Below are 18,741 nucleotides of genomic sequence, written 5' to 3'. Positions count from 1 at the left end.
AACTGGAGGCCATTTCCTCTTTCCCTATCGCTTGTTGTCTGGGAAAAGAGATCTACCCCCAGCTGCCTGCAGCGTCCTCTCAGGCAGTTGTAGAGAGCAGTAAGGTCTCCCCTGAGCCTCCTTTTCTCCAGGCTAAACACCCCCAGTTCCCTCAGCCGCTCCTCAGAAGACTTGTGCTCCAGACCCTTCCCCAGCTTCATTGCTCTTCTCTGGACATGCTCCAGCACCTCAACGTCCCTCTTGCAGTGAGGGGCCCAAACTGAACCCGGTATTCAAGGTGTGGCCTCAGATGTGGTGCTTAGGGACATGGTTTAGTGATGGACTTGGCAGTCCTGAGGTAATGGTTGTATTTGGGGATCTTAAAGGTCTTTTCCAATCAAAATGATTCTACGATTAATATAGCAAAGCCAGCCCATAACACGCAGATATAAAGATAACAGCATCCTGTTTTTTCAGTTTAGACTTAACCTTAAAACAGATTCTTCATTTGTTTGTTCAGTTTTTTTAATCCATGTTTTACATCCCAAATAGGTGCACAGGCTGTCACCACATTGGCTTTCTGAGTAACAACAACTTGTTCTAAAGCAGTGCTAATAAATCAATCTATGGAGTACCTCCTTTTTTTTCCCAGAGGAATGCCTCTGCCTCCCTGACTTCAATCCCTCAGGGCTTCAGCATAACCCAGAATTCCTTAATTTAAGCTTGTTTTTGATGTCACAGATATTATATTGTTCAAAACTTTAAAACTTTCATTCTCCTTAATCATAAAAGGCATCATGGACACCAGCAGCTATTTTACAGCCTTTCTGCCCTCCTGTGACAGACACCCAAAACTCCCATTACATGAAAATCTTTCTACACACTCAATGAAGTACTCTCTAAACCCAGCCTCAAATGAACTCTTTGTTGCAATCTTAATGAGACAACGAAGTCCAGCAGTAAGGAAGATCATCTTGGAGTTGGCAGGTTTCAGTTCAGTTTCTGTTCCACAGAGGCTTTTCTTAGCACCTTAGGCAAGTCAGCTAGCGGGATCCGTGCACTTTAACATCTTTTTGGAATACAGGCTTTAACACCTCTGTGCTTTGATATCCCATCTGTACTAGGGGGTAATAAAACTCTGGTTTTACTAGAGTGTTGTGAACGTAAGAATGTAAAAAATTAGAGGTCTCTCACACATCCTAGAACAAAGATTTAGAGATAAGATCGCCTTTACGAATCTCACAGAGCTCTCATAGGTTACAATGTCTAGAGTCTCAAGCAGTTGTTCAGAATGTATGTATGTAGGTATACATTTTTTATGAACAGCAGAAAAATCTTGCTTAAATTTTGATGCAAAATGGGAATTATGCAAAAAAAAGTGTTATACAAAAATAAGCTATTGCATTATTAATTAAGAAGTAGAAGTAATAATTAAATTAAATAGGAAAATGAATACTACAATCAGTGCACTTTATCCTATTAAATTACTAAATACTATAAATAGCTCAAGCTTTCCTCAGTGTTCCAATTATGTTTCAGCTGCATATTACTCTATTATCAGTGGTATACCTGCAGTGAAGGAAGACCTGAATAACATTACCTTCCAGTTTTTGCCTACATTAGTAACTGCAACAACACTGTTAACCACAGTTTATAGAACCTTACTCATAGGTATCATACTCTTGCCTTTGATTGCAAGACAGGCCTCAGCTTCAAGGGATGGTTTCACAGCTCTAGAAAGCTGAATTAACACCCCACCATGGCTGATGCACACACTGCTTTGTGCCCTTCCCACTGCTCCTTTCTGCCCCAGTGCTAGCCACTCACTCCTGCTGCTTACAGCATGCCAGCTCCGAAGCTAACGTGTTTTTTCCTGGGAGCCAGTATTAATCAACAGGCAGTCAGATCAACAAGTCCTGCTGGAACAAGGAAGGATGGTACTTGAGGGGACAGAAACATGTGGATGAGCAAAACTTGGATCAAGGGGCTGGGGAGTAAGGCTTTCTGGGCCACTGAGATCACTTTCACTCACTACTGACTCATCTTAGTGTGTTCTTTCACTAATAGTAAATATAAGCTAAAAAGATCAGAAGGCAGGGCAGGCTTGTTCATGCTGAAGTGGTACTTTCAGTGATTATTTTCTGGAGTGTCTGGTATCTGCTTCTGAGTCACATCCCAGGCACATTCTTCAGATTTTGGGTCTTCTTCTGGTGAACTAGAATATCAGACACTTGGGCTAACAGCAACCCTGACAGGTTCTCCCCAGACTGCAGGCACAGCTAATGGCACAAGCACCTTCTCCCCAGAAGCCATATAGTAGGATGTGGCAATGATGGTCCTTAACTTGTGTGTGTGGCTGGGAGGTACTGGGATGATCAAGAACTGTTGGTTTGGGTTTTTTTTTTTTCTTGAAAACAAATAATAAGAGGTCTGCAATGATAATTAAAAAAAAAACAAACCCACAAACAAACCACAAACCAAACCCCAAAAACAGCTAACAGACTTTAGGCCTGAAGTTCTTAAACAACATGAAACGTTCAGGCAAGGAGCTTCTCCAAATTACAGAATACTTTGAGACTTCTAAAACCAGTGGAATAGCAGTGCTTGATCACTCAGCTCAGCTTATGGCATAAGAGAAACGGCTGGGAGCAAGGCCAGAGCGTGCTGGAGCAGCTATTCTCACATGCCATAGTAGCTCTCCGGGGAGCGTTACTGTGCTGTACCAGTTAAAGCACCATTATCCTCTCCCTGTAAACATCTGTATCAGCAACATGGTAGACAGAGGGTCAACTTTCAAACATGTTTTGAGAAGTAATGGTATTTGTTTCATCCTTATTGCTTATTTGTAGGCTCATCCACATACTCTATGAAATTCAAATTATATGCTTTAAAATCCCTGTGAGGCCACCACATATCCTGAAGCTGCTGGTACACCATGCCTCATGCAGAGCCCTTGTGAGATACGCATTCCTCATTCTGGGCTTGATTCTTTGTTACGTATGACTTAAGTTAACCCTGCCCCATGCAGCTTATGAAGGTCAGACCAATTTCTCCTGTCCACACTTCCTAGTTGAGTTTCCCCTCCTAGCACATCAGTTAAGTTGTTCTTACACGAAAGCTGAAGCGAAAACCAGTGTGCATAAATATGGAGTCTGGGCTTGAAACCTGAGCTGAAGTAACAGCCATGAGGTTCTCAGGTGGGTCACGCTGCCAGCAAAGGGCCCACACATAGAATGCCTCTGTTCTCAGCTCTGCTACAAGTACAGTCTCACTGCATGGCTAAGCCTATTATAAAGGAGGAAGAGGAGAAAAGGCCTCATGATAGTAAGGAAAATGGGTGCAGAGGTATGCTGCTAACCCCATGGTGAAGGAGTGGTTTCACACCTCTTGTAGCTGATCTCCACTGCTGCTGAAATGTGCGATTCCAGTCTCTGCCTGGCCACATCTCACCTTCCCTCTGTGTTGGGGCTGTGCTGCTTCGTCAGCACAGGCAGTTGAAACAGCTTGCTGACCTAGCTGAGAAAATGCCTTTTTTTATGATTGTTTTTTCCAGCTGGGTTAAATGAGCTTTCTCTGAGTCACTGCACAGCCGCAGAAGTGCCGGCACTACCACAAGGGAGTCAACGGTGATGTACAGCAGGGCAAGAAGGAGAATCATTCTTTTTGGAAGACCACCTTCTCAAGGTGGCTAAAGATAGTTGGGAAACTACACAGCTGGATATGAACCCAGCACAGGTAAGTATGTGGCTGTGAATCAGCACATAGAAATAAATGCCGAACCCAGAAGACTTTAACTAGGCTATCGTTAATGTCGCTCTGCGGTTACTAATGACTAGTGCTGCAACGACCATGGCCATTGGTATAGATCACTGTGATTTGCATGAAGATCATGGCTTTTTTGATTGTGAGAGGAGTATTGTCAAGAACAAGCCAGCTGAGAGAAGGCATTTATGTTAAATGTTTCTGAAGTCTTTCTGTTTCTAACAATGGGAGATTATAAACTCTGGCAAAAATTTTTAAGAGTTGTAACTGAGGAATCCCAAATATGTCCTCTAATACAGGATAGCAGAAGGGATCAAACTCACATAAGCTACAGTGTGCCAGTTTTCTGCTTCTAGAGATGCCTCCTGCTTTGTTGTGTTTGTCAGTGGCCATCTCAGCTTTACAAAGATACTCTGCAAGAACTTTGCACAAAGTGTGTGCTGGTCACATGAAACAGAAGGTGTCAGGTTTGACTTTGGTTATCCCTGTCATTCACTTTCTCACACTTTGTTCAAAACAGGAAAAATAAGTAATGTCAGCATAGGGATGGGGACCAGGGAATTCTACCTAAAATGTAATTTCTTGTAAAACTGACAAAATAGTTTAGCTGCTGGGAGCTGAATCTTTCACCTGCACCACTGTGATTACAGCAGCCACTGCCCAGCTGTTTTCTGCCCTTAACCTCTCCTTAGTGATTGAACGCTGCATTCCCCCAGAGGGAGACTTAATGGCACCCAAAGAGTTTGGCTGTTCATGCATGCTTTTTAGTCATCTCAGCCAGGCAGCACAGCCTTATGTATCTTTCTCTTAATTATCTTTTAATTATTATTTTTCAAGCAGGTAAAGAGAGAAACAATTTCTATTGTTATGTTTTATGTTGAGTTTAGTCACTTGTTTGGCAAGTTTATGTTTCACTGCAGGAAAAAAAACCAAAACAAACCAAGCCAAAATATGAAAGATATCTTTCACTATCCAGTAACTGAATTTTGCAGCGCTCATACATTTGTCATTGCAAATATGTGTTTCAGCAGGAAACCGCACAGATGAATTAGATTTCCTGTTCAGCTTAGAGAGTAGCAGAAGGCTATTGATGCATCTAGTTGTTATCTGCCATTGCAGGAGATACAACTCTGACATTACAACTCCTTGGTTCTTCCTCATCTGAAGACTAACGTGAATGGGTTACATGGTGTCGAATTTGTTCTGTCCACTTCTGTGAGCTGCTTGTTGCAACGTGCAGCTACCAAGACAGCAAAGTACAATAAATTTGCAGCCTAGGAAAGCTGCCTTTGATGCCAGGCAACCGTGCCTGTGCTCTAAAATAAAAATTTATAAACATGCAGCTATAAATTAAGGTGCTCTTCTAAGTCAGATGGAGAGCTGTTCATGGCCACATTCTTTTGCCAAGCAGAAAAGCTTGAACTCTCCTATTTCTTAGCAACAGCTTCTTCTTATAGCATCACATAATTCCAAGGAGTATCCAAAAGCAATTTCCTTTTTTCTCTCACATAATAACTAAAACTTGATGAAAAGAGAAGACTTTTGTTATGATTTAGAATGTGACTTTTAACACTTTGGAGGTGAATCTTGGCAATCTGCATGAGGCTTTTTATAAAACAGAAAGCACTTTTTACATTCCCATCATAATTCAATGCAAAACCAAGGTGAAAAAATACCAAAATGAAATATGACCAATGTAAAATGGCACATTTTCTTCACTGGTTTGTTGACATTTTTTCCCCATAAAACAGAAGAAGGAACAGATTCAAGTAATCATTGGACCTTCCACAACCCATAACATCAAATGGAGATAGCTTTGCTTACAAGGCCAACAGCAAATGGGTGCTTTCCAGAGAGGTTTAAATTACACTAACAAAAATCAGTTGCATTTGAAAGGTTCCAACTGGGGGGTTTATTTTTTTTTTTAAGCTGGAGTCCCATCTGCGGCAGAAGAGCTATTCTGTGCGTGTTTCTGTGACAAAGCTCACCTGCACACCCACCAAGATGCTCAGTGAGACAGCAGCAGGAGGGGGGGAACCCAACTAATACTCTGCCAGGCTACCCTCAGGCCCATCACAGGGGCCACCAGCCCACTGAAGACCCACCTCCACAAGCCCCGAGGAGCAGAGTGGCAGGAAGGAACCTGAACCAAGGAATGAACACCTTGCCCAGGCCCCTCCGTGGGCCATCCCAACAGAGCATTAGCCCCAGTGTCCAGGTGAAAAACCCATCACAATGAGGTGCTGCAAGTGAGCAGCACTGTGGAGGGTTGCTGCCCGGGGGTGGGGTACATCGTAGGTGCAGGAGAAAAGCAGTATGGAATCGTACAGGACTTAATATGGGATGTTTAGTGGAGGAACAAAATGCAGGAAAAGGGAGAGGTTTAGGTGGGGAGGAACAAGAGTGGGAAAATTGAAGGATAAGGGGATAACAAGAGCCGGTTGCATGTAAATAATGTATATTTCAGTATTTCTACCTCTCACTATCTGTATCCCAACATTTTGTTCAACTTTTTCACTCCTTTTGCCCATTGACTTATTTCAAGTAAGGAATTTGGCAACCAGCACTATATGATAGCATAGTTTTGGTAAAGAAAATTAATAACTGTTTAAATAGCTTCTTTAAACAACCTTTGGCAATATTTAGAAGGAAAAATCTGTTAAAGCTACAAAGAATACTAATACACAGGTCATGCAATTTTTCTTCTGATAAGTTATTTTGCTTTATTCTTTTCTGTCTTGTAGATTTTTGTCTTTAACAATGCTTACCTAATTTATCTCTTCTTAAACCAAGAGTAAAATACTCATTTTAAGCACAGAGATGTCATTTCTACATTCACTCATTGTCTAAGCATTTACCTTAGCATTTTTCTGTGGAGTGGTTCTAGAATTAAAACATTCATAACACCTCATTGCCATCACTATCTTCAAGAATTCATGAAAGATGGGTGAGTCTGAATAGAGGAGAATACAATATTATTTTCATAAAGAAAGGAGGAATCAGCAGTCAACATAATTTCAACATCAAGAACAATACTCTAATAAATTAGTAAACAGCCACATTAAAAGCACTTGAAGGGTCAGTGAAAAAGAAACAGCAAGCAAAGACTTGTTGCAAACAAACATTTGTTAAACTGCTGTATTTTCCTTCTTTAACAGAGTATCTGGCCTGCAGTGAAAGAGGCAGTAGAAGTGATGTGTATCGATCGACTTCAGGGAATCTTTGGGCACTATCTCACGTGACATTCTCATAGACAGTGTACAGAAATATTTTCTTCTGGGCTAAATTGCTACACAGTAGGTGCACAATTGCTTGCATAAAATACTTCAAGTCTTATTTATATTGTCTTTTCAAAGAAAAGGGATATATATGATACAGAATTCTGCTGGGGTCTAGCCAAGATACGATACAATGTAATATTTTCATTCATGACTTGGTTGATGGTACAGAGAGCACACTTACACGATGCCAAAGCAGAACGGCCTGGAAGGGAGCTGAAGGATTAGAATTCAAAATTACTTTGATAAATGGGAGAAGGGTCTGTAATCAATAAGATGAAACTCAATAAACACAAGTACCAAGCACTGTATTGCGGCAAGAAAAAAAATGAAATGCATAAATACAAAATGGAGAATAGTAACAGCACTACAGAAAGAGACCTGGGGTGTGACAGTAAACCACATATTGATAATGAGTCAACAATATGATGCTCATGCAAAACCAGAAAAACTCATCCTGGGACATTTTAATAGATGTATCATATGCAAGACAGGGTTAGTAACTGAGTTTTTTAGCTCACGTCTCGGAAGTCTTCATTTGGTATAGTTTAATAGGATAGTACAAAATAAAGTTTAAACAAAAGGAGGTTTAAAAGATGGAGAGTGATTGAATAGGGGAAAGTATCTCTTTTAAAAATAAAAGTTGATAGCGGGTGTGGAGGTGATTTCATAACAACCTTTCAATATGTAGAAGGTTCTTATAAGCAGGGATACTATTGACTGTTCTTCATGACACTGAGGACACGACAAAACCTAACTGGCTTCAATTGCAACAGGAAGGGTTTAGGCTAAACCAAAAAACTTCTAAGTCTAAGGATAGCTATGGACAGAAATAGGTCACCTAAAGATGTATAATCTTCATCATTCAGCTTTTTAAGTAGAGATTAGAAAAATATTCATCAGAGATTCTCTGTTCCTTGGAGCACGAGGCAAACAGTATGAGCTCCTGCAGTTTTTTTCATTCTAGCTACTGTTGTTACAGTATCAAAGAAACAGGAACTTGTAACTCAAATTAGCTCTTTTGTTTTAAAACTAAATATTTTCATGCTGGTTTCTGACAGTGACTTGCCTTTCTTATCTGCAAAAAGAAATTCATGCCCTGGTGGTCTTCTCCTTAAAAGTAGCAACATCTGCAGAGAGGTTAGATAGCTACTGACTTTGATCCGTTCTCCCAAGACAGCTTAATGCACCTCTTGATGCCTGCAGGTCTTTGATTCCAAATATTTATCTTCTTTCAGATTTGTTTCTGGCCACTTGAATTTTACATTTCCCCACAGAGCCCCTCTGATACACACATCAGCTACAGAATTCATCTGCCGTTGTTCGTGTTGCTTCCTCCTGGCATCGCTGGGGCTGCTGTTGATTCCTGGTAGGCTTATTTTTATCCATTATCCAATGCAATACGTTTCTTGTTTTACCATTTCACTGTAGTGTGCTTAAATATTTACCAATTAATTCTAAGGATTTTATTTTCTTAAATATTTTGCCTTTGGTTTCATGGTTTTATGCCTTTGGACACCCTTTCTGCAGTTAAGATCACTAATCTTCACTATCTTGCAGCTACTGTGACAGAGGGAGTCAGCTGTAATTACTTCTTAAATCAGATCTCATTTGTTACTTAGGACTAAACCTCTTGTGCACCAGCAAAGCTATCTACTGCTTAAAGCACTCATTTGTGGTAACAAGAATTTGCTACTCTTAGCTATATCCTTCAGTGGCATTTGAGCCACTAATCCTGGGTGGAAATTATCTACTAGTAGTAGTTTACTTCCACTTGTACCCTTCTTTGTGCACTTCTCTTACAAGGGTCATTCTTCTACCACAAAATGCACTGAGACTTGGATCTAGACAAAACCAGCATCTGTGGCTCATGTTCTCAGTTCTCTCACCTCAGAAACTTCATTAAAGCAAAACTGTATCATATTGCATAGTCAAGATTAGAAAATACATTTGAGACTATGGAATGTGCTTGTTTTGTCAGGGTTTTTTTCTATTAGAGTTCACAGTTAAAAAATCTACCTCACATACCTCACATACCTGCTGTACTTGTAGATTTGAATTTCCAGGTATATTGATAGATTTTCTCAAACAAGAACCAGCATTGTTATCGACACTTCTCTCATGCAGCATTTTTACATTTATTAATACAAGATTTGTGCAGAACTGGGTCACTGGTAGCATGTACAAAATCTAGATCACAAACTGCAAATTACGCAGAGCGCAGTATATCCTGTTTATGCTTATGTGTCTAACAGGCACGTTAACTAGTATCCTAGCTTGAACTGCGTCTCACTTTCCTATCCTCTGTTACTTCATAAGCTGCCAGCCTGGTTTCACTGCAGGGAATAGGGAACAGGGATCATGCTTGTGTCTTTGAAGTGCTTAACAATTTTAAAAACCTCACATAAAATGCCATGGACCTGTCACCACATCCACCGTCAGGGCCTCTCCATTTTTGCAAGATGATCTGAGCAAGCAGCACTATCTGGGCACAGCAGCAGTGCTGTCAGTGGCAGCACAGATGCATGCAGACTTCCTGAGCCAGAAGCGCCGTTTCCTGCACACAATGGGCCACATAAAAAGAAACTGCAAAGCTGGTGTTACATCAGGCACGACTTTCTGTGTAATCAGATCCTGTCACTGATGACAAAGGCAGGATCCCTTTGAGCATCATGTGTGGCTCTATGAGAAGAGTTCTGCAAATGCAGGTGCAGCAGCTTAGCAGTGAAAAGAGATCTGTAGAATGGGAATGACAATATTAACAGTACATTTATGTAAGTTCAGTCCTTGTTTGGTGAGATAATGACTAGTATAAACATGCTGTTGAAAAAGTAGAGGAGGATAACCAGCCATGCAGAGACCCAAAGAATAAGTCTACTATATCAGTGCTCTAGCAGCATGTTAGGACTGGAAAATCAACAGCAAGCAAGGTTAATTTAGGAAATGAAAATCATTTTGATAAGAAGTGGTAGTAGATTTTTCTTGGATACTTTCTCAGCTGCATCAGGGTCACTGAAGGACAAAAAATACTTTCCATGTACTCAGGTCTCCATGCTCTAGATCAAAAGAAAGGAGTAATTGTGTTGCAAGCTGTTGTAGATAACCATGGAAGACAAAGCCAGTGTGGGTGATTTAGCAAGGTGCTAAATCTTTATCATTATCGGGTGTCCCACAGCTCTCTCCTGACCATGCTGACAGAAGCAGGCTATGATCCCCCAAGTTCCCAGCACGCTGTGATCAACAGACTCACCCATCAAAAGCCACTAGTGGCTGTGCCTGCACCCCGATATCCAAGCTTCTGATCTCATCCATTGAAATCTCCACTGAGACCTTTTCAATTACTGCTTAAGTTGCTGTCAAATGGTAGCTGGATGTGTGTGCTTGTCCAGCTCAAAGAAAAATCATTGATCTTCTGTCAAACTTGATTCTACCCACAGCCTTCCTACATTTTTCAAACATATTTAACAGTATCTAATCTCCCGGTTGTGAGCATGTGCATCCCAAGATTTTTCCTTCCCTACTTGATTTATCACTGATGGTGGTGGGTTATGCCCCATATTTGGCAATGGGGGCTCTCTGGTTTGGGAGAAAGGAGAAGGCAAGATGTCTGCAGAAACTTAGATCTGCCAAAAGTGAGGGACAAAAGAAGAGAAGCCAAAACCACTTCATAACAATGACAGAGTCAAGTAGCTTCTTGAGTTCAAACGGACTTTGGGCAAGACTTCACTGCAGGAGCAAAATCACGGACTCAATGACATATCAATATGATCCTAGTTGAAGCCACTTTACTTAAGTTTCTGCAAACTTATATACAATTTTAATATTCATACACATGTCACATCTTAATTCTATTGGTTACATACACTGTTCACATGCTGCTGTATCTGTATCTGTATAGATACTAATTGGTTAAAAGCATACAAGCAGTTAGTCTCATCATTAAAATTGTTGACATTCTTGTGGTAATCAGTTCCCAGATCAGCTCCTGTTTTTCTGCCTGCTTAACTGCCAAAGATTGTGTTTTCCTCTTCCAGGTGTCTTTCTCACACAACCATGTGGCCTTGCTGAGCAGATAAAACTTTTAATCACATCAAGCTGCTAAAGCAAGAGCGACTTTTGATAAGGCCAGGTGTCCCTTTTCTTCCAAATACATTCCCACACTTCATTTTAGTTTTCAAATTTGTGATAGATCAGGTATTTAAAAGTATACAGAAGAGAATGATCACCTCCTTAAGGTATGCACGTCACCCTTACGTTGGCTGACATGATTCTGAGAAGTGAAAGAGCATACGTTTGACTAAGCCAGGGGAAGCTCATTAATTAATGCCCTGAAGTTGATGTCCATGCTGTGTTCTTGGAAGTGCCGAAGTCATGGTTAACAGCTGTAACCTGTTACTGTGACAAGGAATAAAGTCTGATGTCTTGAGTAATGTCAGGTGAACTCCAGTTTTCTATCATAAGCCAAAAGCTCAGTTTTACAATGTCTGATGTGCTGTCATCCAATGGTCAGAGTTGATATGGTAGCAGGGTGGGGAGAGCATGGGCCCTGTCTAGACTCATATTATTGCATGCATTCTGTTCAGAATAAATAAATGTTTGATTCAGTGTCTAAGACATTCCGGGTTTCTCATAGTTACTACCACACAGTTATGACATCCTAGGAGAATATCAGGTGAGTATGAAGCAGGTGCAATGCGTATAGATGTGGTAGAAGGGAAGGGGAGCTTTGTGTTTCAGGCCTGGACAAGTTAGGGCCATGGCAGGCAAATCTGGAACGTTCATTTTTACCATGGGTTTTCCTGGAGGCAGGATTCCTAACCCAGTCCTGCACTGTTTGAGGTCCCCCAGGTTGATGTATTTGCAAAGAAAGGATGCTACAGAAGAATTAATGCCTTGAGTTCCCATGGTATTGTCAATAGACGCTTTCCACAGGATCCAAGCAGGTCAAATATCTCTGACTTTGTCCACCTGGGATCATGTGGAACAATGCCTAAGGAGTGTGCTTGCCAAGTACGTGATTTCCACTGTGGCTTTGGTCCAGGCTCTGTCTGATCAGTAGCACTATGCCATCATGAAATTCTTCAAAGTTGCTGTTGTTGGAGCCAAGACAGTTTACCACAAAACACCAGACTCCAGCAAGGGCCCAAATAAAAGAGGAAAAATAGGCACTAAAACTGCATATATACAGGAAAAGAGATTTCTTGGAAACATGGGTTTCATGACAAAGCAGCGTCAAGAGCAGAAAGGGGGCATGAAAGAATTGACAAAAGAGCCTGTGGGCTGGCAAATAAGGTTCATTCAGAAATGCGGTTATCTGATACCTGATCTTGCATACTCCTGCCAGATAAAAATTATTCCCTCATTTGTTTATTTAAATATTCTCACTATCATTCCTACCTTCAGTCAGAGTGGTCTCATACTAGTTCAGCATCTTATATCTAAAGGCTGCAGCGTTTTTAATCTAACACTAGCTACCTTACAACTGGATTTACAGTTTTGTGAAGCCACCGCCTCATTACTGTCTCTGCTGTTTACAGCTGCTGGCCTCTTGCCTCTCTCTGTCCAAATGCAACCTATGTAAGTGCTGGCAGACAGTACAGAGGGTAACCAATGAAACTGGAGCATGCAGCCAGCTGTCTCTCCCTCCCCCTTCACGCCCCCCTCTTTTTTATTTTTTTTTTCTTTGTAAAGATATTAAGGTGTTGCTCTGTTCAGCATTACGAGCCTCACTGTGCCCTGTAGAATAATGCCCAAATAGGTTCAAAAATATCAGTCAGAGTGTTAGGTGAAAAATTAATGAGTGCTAAGGACAGCTTAGAAAGAAAGCCACAAATGACATAAAAGAAGATACAAGATAGTTCAGAAGCTTAAAAAGAAGAAAAAAAAGGCAAAACACAGGTGGAGAATTTGGACGAAAGAATATTTCTGAGGTGGAGATAAGAATGGGTGTTAGAACGAGGAAAGAATGTAGCAAAAAAAAATGGGAAAAGCAAATCCAGGGATATGGATATAACTTCACAAGAAGCAAAAGTTGGAGAAAATAAAGAAAATTAATGAAATCAAGGTACTAAGGAATGTCATCAAAAGATTAGAAAAACAGAAACAAAATGTAAAAGCTGATAAACAAGAGAGAGAAAAAGCTACATATATAGATACAGAGAAAAGATAATTCAAATATTAAAATGGAGCTAAACTCTTTGTAATTAAATAAAATATAAATACACTGTGAGAGAGGCCGTGCCTGAGTAGAGACTCAGCACTACGTGGATTTTCTTAGTTTGGGCTACTGTGCAAACCAGCCACCCTCAAATGATACTACACCTGAGCTACATCTTGCCAGGAACCTCACATTTCAGTGGGTCTTTGCTCACCCACACATTTTCACGTTGTGCTCTCTTTCTGAGTGTCAACACACTTTTAAAGTTCTCAGCCTGAAAGGAAGTGGTGATCAAAACTTTTTATTTTTTCCTGATTTCTGATATTTTTCTTTCATCTGATATTCCAATAGCATTGGGGACTCCTGTGTCAACACATATACATCCTCAGACATAATCCTGCTTCCATGTAACTCAACAGGTAACTTCTGCTGACTTCTATGACAGCCCACAAAGAACCAGTATCAGGGTGCAGAGGGTAGGTACTGGATCATGTGGGAACAATGCTGAAAGAGGCAGACTCCGAAAGCCTAAGTCGGCAGAAAGAATTTGAGTGAGAGTGACATTTGGAATTTGGGAAGGAGTAGGTGGTATAGGAGTAACTGTGGATGGTAAAAATACATAAAAATCATGATGCCCCTACTAAAACCACCTACACCACCACCATCTTTTATCTGTTGCTTTAATCACTCACCGAGTTGAGACAGAGCTTTTGCTCATTGCACCCTAGAGCCAGATTTTCCAAGAGAATCCAGTGAAAGTTTAAAAGCTTCCATAAGACTTGAAACTCACTGTCTCTCACTAAAAACAACCCAGTGGCCTTGCTAATACATTTGTCCATGCTTCATGCAACGCTTCATTCAGAAGATGCTCTGTACTCTGCTTCTCAAGAGCCCTGAGCCCACGGGCAGGCTGCGGTGCTCAGACCACCCTCTCCCAGGACCCCCACCCCTGCCCATGGGGCTGGAGCTCCACCAGAGCTCAGCCCCGGCCCCAGACCCTGCCCTGTGGTGGAGGTGGCCCCATCTTCTGGTCATCTGATGACCACCATCAGCAGGTCTGGCCACCACCGGGGCCCTGCTCAGACATGGGGAATGGTGCCCTGGCCACACGGGCGCTGCCCTGCTGGGCCAGCTCCCTCCCAGGGCAGCTCTGTTCCTGTGCCCCGGCACTGCCTAGAAGAAGGCACCGAGATCCGGCTGAGCTGTAAACTGTGAGCTTTTACCACTTGCTTATCTGAACGCAATTTATTCGGCATTTGTAAGGTCATTTACTACTCAGGACCTGTGCGTTTTGCCTCATACAACACATAGTAACAGCCTGTGCCATGTTTATTTCTGATCATTTTCTTACTCTGCTGACGTGTAGAATTAAACTCTATAACTCAGGGTAAGTTATAAAGCAGGTATGTTTATTGTGGCGCCAGGTGTAAGGGGGATCGATCCTTCTAACTTGTATACCTAGTTGTACTCACAATACATATTTATACAGTGAAGCTGGTTAGGTCTGCTGAAAGTCTACATCTACTAACTAATTACCAGTTAGTTGCTTTCTCGCTTCAGTTTAAAGGTACAGTTAATTTTAAATTTACTGGGCATGCTCCCGAGCAGGGGATTCACTCTCTTGGGGGGGGGGGGGGGGGGGGCATTTCAGTAGGAGGTCGTGATCTCCCACTACCACGATTTTTTTATCCTAGTGTCGTTGAGTCTTATCACTTCAGTAGTTTTTCTTTTAGCAATTAGCACATCCTTGTCAGAAGGCTACTGATTGACATACTTGTGGAGCTCATCTGCATCTGTACTGACTGTCCCTTCTGAAGTGCTCAGCGGCCAAGCTCCAGACCTTCTCTTGAAGACAGTGAGGCTCCTGCCTGCCTGTTGATGGTTCCTGTTATCTGTGCAACTCCTGTCTGTAGAGTTTTAGGTTTTTCACTTTATTTTCTTGCATCACCCACCTCCTCTGCCCCCTCTTGGTGGGGATGGCGGCTCTGCTCAGCTCATGGCTGCTCCTCTCTGCCGCTCCTTCCCGCCTGCGCTTCTCCTCTGCCCCAGCGTGAGTACCCCTCGTGGGCTGGAGTCCCTCAGGATGAACAGGCCTCCTCTCCGGGGGCTGCAGGGCAATCCCCCGCCTGCAGCTCCCTCCTTCCCTACCCTCCATGCTCGCAGGGCCCTTCCTCACATTCCTTTCCCTCACACATTGTTGCTGCGGCCCGAGGGACTGGGCCAGGCCCTGCTGCAGGCGGCTGCTGGGTGGGCCTTGTTCACAGGATCCCCTCACAGGGACCCTTGGCAGGATCCCCTCACAGGGACTCCTCGCAGAATCCCCTCACAGGAAGCAATCACAGGGGCCTCCGATCACTGCGACTGCGACGGACAAGGTTGACATTCCTATATTTCCCATCTTCCAGAAGGTGTGCTGGTGGCCTGGGACAGAGATTAGGAGCATCTTCATTCCTCTGAAGGATAAAACTGTTTTACAGCTGGTAAAAGAAACTCTTTGGCACTTTCATCACTGACTTGTGGTTAGCGAGTGCTCTGTATTACTTGACAAACAATTTGGGCATGTAGTACAGAAAATTTAAACTCACAGAGCTGCGTATGTACACCACTACAGTCAAATTTCTTCCAAGTTTGAATGGGGTTAGCAGGCTTTGCCATGCTGCCTTTTTTTACAGATCCACTGCTTCCTGCACCACAGCACAGCCACCACCTGTTTTGGCACAGCTAGCTGTCCTTCCAAACCAGCCAGGTTCAGGAGGCAACCCCGCTGGCCCACTTGCACGCACACCAGGGCCTGCTCCGCGGGGAGCCAGTACAGGCACTGGAGGAAGCCAACAGCACCACCCATAATTTATCTGGTTCTAATGCAAGGACGACCAGCCTGACCCACCACAGGCCGCGGGCGGGCGGGCTGGCTCCCACTCTGTAAATCTGCCGCGAGGCTACGCACAGCGCCGAGCCAGCCCGGGCCGAGCCGAGGCGAGCCAAGCCCCCCCCGCCCGGCCTACAGGCCCACGCCGGCGGCAGACTGCGCCGAACGGCACCTGCCGGGGAGGGCGCACCCCCGACCGCCCCTCCTCTTTGCGCATGCGCCGCCACCGCCGCCGCTCCAGCCCTGAACTACATATCCCGGCGTGCCCCGCGCGCCCGGCGCCGCGGCCGGGCCAATGGGGAGGGAGGAGGCCGGTTCCCGCCCCCTCGCCCCCGGCTGCGGGCAATATCCCCGGCAGGTGTGGAAGGGGTTCCAGGGCCGCACTCCCCCCGCCGAGCCGGGTGCGCAGGCGGAGGGCGGGCTCGGGAGGCTGTTATGAAGGAACGCGGAGGGAGGAAGCAGGCGAGGGGCTCTGGCGTCGATACACACACCACGGCGGGTCCCGCGTCCCCCTTCCCGGGCGGGGGGCCGCCGGCGCGGCAGCGCGCGGAGCGGGGGGGGCCGCGCCCCAGGGGAAGCCGCGGCGCGGCTTCCCGCGCGCTGTCAGTTACGAGCGCGCGAGGCCGGCAGGTGCCACCGGGTTGGCCAGCGCCGCGCACGGCCCCGCCCGCCCCTCGCCGGGTTTGCTGGCGGGCGGCGCGCGCGCTGTCAATCAGCGCTCGAGCCGCGGCGGGCCTCGGCCGTCCCCGAGGCTACGGCTCGGTCGGGCCCCGCCCCGCGGCTGCCGAACCCCGCCCTCCGCCCGCCCGCCCCTCGCGCTGTCAAGAGCGGCACGAGCGCGGGAGCCGGGGCCGCCCGCCCGCACCGAGGGCAACGGCCGCCCCCGCCCCCACCCCGAAGCGCGCGCGCCCCGGCGGCCACGCCGCCTCGCGCCCGGCGCGGGCGGCCAGAAGACGACGAGGAGGAGGAGGAAGACGAGGGCGCTCGGCCTGCCCCGCTGCCTGTCGGGGCCGGGCTCCCGGGGAGCCGCGTCCCGCCTCCGCCCCGCCTCCTCTGCCTCCGGCGTGGGGAGCCGGGCTGAGGCGGAGAGGGGCGGCCGAGGGGCTGGCGGCGGGGCTCGGTTTCCTGCTCAGTGGGCGTCAGACGGGCCCCGACGGGCCCCGCCCCCGCCGGCGCTCGCCCGCCCTCCCCCGCGCCGCCCGCCCGGCCCGCAGCTGTCACTCAAGGCGGCGGGCTGAGGCCGGCGGCGGCGGCGGGCGGAGAGAGAGGCAGCTACGCCACAACCCAGCGGCGGCCATTCGTGGAAAAATAGGCCGTCCCGCTCCTCCCAGCTCCGGCTGCGACCGGCCTTCTCCCCGCTACCCCCACCCCACCCTCCGCCTCCTCCTCCTCCTTCTCCTCCCCCCTAGAGCGGCGCCTCAGCGGGGCATTAATGCGGGATGAGCGGTATGTAACCCCCTCCCTCTCTCCCTCCTGTGCACACCCCTCCCTCCCTCCGCTCCTCCCTCCACCCTTCATCCCCCCTCTATCCCGCCCTCCCGGGTTCCCCCTTTTCATCCCCGCTTCTCCCCCTTCTTACCCCGCTCTTCGCTTGCTGCCCCTCCGCCCATCCGTGCTGCTTCCTCTCATGCCCCCTTTCTTCTCTGCCTCCCCTGCCTGCCCCTCCGACTTGCCTCCTCCGTACCTCCCTCCTCCATTCCCCCTTTCTTCGCTAACCCTCCCTCCTGTGCACATCCCTCCCTCCTTCATTCCTCTTTTCCTCCCTCTTTCCCTCCCATGCACAACCCTCCTCCTGCCCCCTAAAGCATCGACGGCCACTGAGTGGCCGTCGATGCTTTAGGGGGCAGGAGGAGGAGGAGGGTTGTGGGTGGTTTTTTCCTGCTGTCTCTGGGAGAGGAAACCAAACCTCCCCTTTCTGGGTGTTAACTCTCCAGCCCCCATGGGTTGGGTTTCAAACCACGTTTCTTAGGACTCGTTCTTTTGTAATAGCGATTTGCCCTGTTGTTTTTATGGAGAGGTAAAGGCGACAAGCTGGGAACCAAAAAGGATATGCTCGGAGGTTTTGTTACTGTATAAATGAAGGTGAATAATTAACCTGTTACACTTGATATTTTTGCAGATCAAAAGAAGGAGGAAACTATGCCCACAGAGGGAGAGAAATCTCCTGAGGCAGAGAATAACAACAATAATAATAAAAAAGGGAAAACTGGAGGCTCACAGGTAAAGCACACACACCCGAATAGGGAAGTGCCCAAACTATTAGCATTTAAAATGAAATGTTCAGCTAACAGCATTTCCTGCTCAGGGCATCTTTCTTTGAGTTGGATGAAACATGGTTTAGTGCAATATTTTTACTGCCTGGACACGTTTGGTTTTTTCATTTGTTTGTTTTTTAATTTTTTTATTGCGTTTTTTAGTGATCAGCTGCTTCTTCTGTAATAGAAAGATTTTTAGTATTTTTCTTCATTTTAGGGGGTGGGGAAGACTAAATTGAGGATGCAGTTGAGGTCATGGCTGTCACATACTCATTGATGATTGAGGGCTTTACGTTTAAAAATTATTTACAGAAATACACACTTCCTTAATCAGCGCTGTCTTATTGGTCTCTGTGCAGAAGCACTTTTTTTTTCTGCTTCCTGTGTAAACCTTAATGCTTACTTCTGATGGTTCGTACTCATGCTCTTCTGAATCTGTTC

At 45.5% G+C, this 18,741-nt stretch overlaps 1 protein-coding gene across 2 annotated transcripts in view; it reads left to right on the top strand.

Moving 5' to 3' along the window:
* Nucleotides 1–224: 224 nt before the first annotated feature.
* Nucleotides 225–18,741, top strand: part of SP4 (Sp4 transcription factor) — a 44,780-nt gene continuing 26,263 nt past the window's right edge. Inside the window, exons 1-4 of one of the 2 annotated variants that reach the window (XM_080382874.1) lie at nucleotides 225–3,714; nucleotides 8,258–8,388; nucleotides 10,195–17,491; nucleotides 18,165–18,265. In XM_080382874.1, coding sequence (XP_080239000.1) covers nucleotides 17,485–17,491; nucleotides 18,165–18,265 — 108 coding nt within the window. In that variant the 5' untranslated portion in view covers nucleotides 225–3,714; nucleotides 8,258–8,388; nucleotides 10,195–17,484. Of the gene's footprint in view, nucleotides 3,715–8,257; nucleotides 8,389–10,194; nucleotides 17,492–17,608; nucleotides 18,063–18,164; nucleotides 18,266–18,741 lie in introns of those variants that run through there. The other variant, XM_080382875.1, reaches the window with a different exon arrangement.

This window comes from Falco punctatus, assembly GCF_963210335.1.
Source record: "Falco punctatus genome assembly, chromosome: 4".
Taxonomy (NCBI): domain Eukaryota; kingdom Metazoa; phylum Chordata; class Aves; order Falconiformes; family Falconidae; genus Falco; species Falco punctatus.
This window is presented reverse-complemented; position numbering and strand designations above follow the sequence as displayed.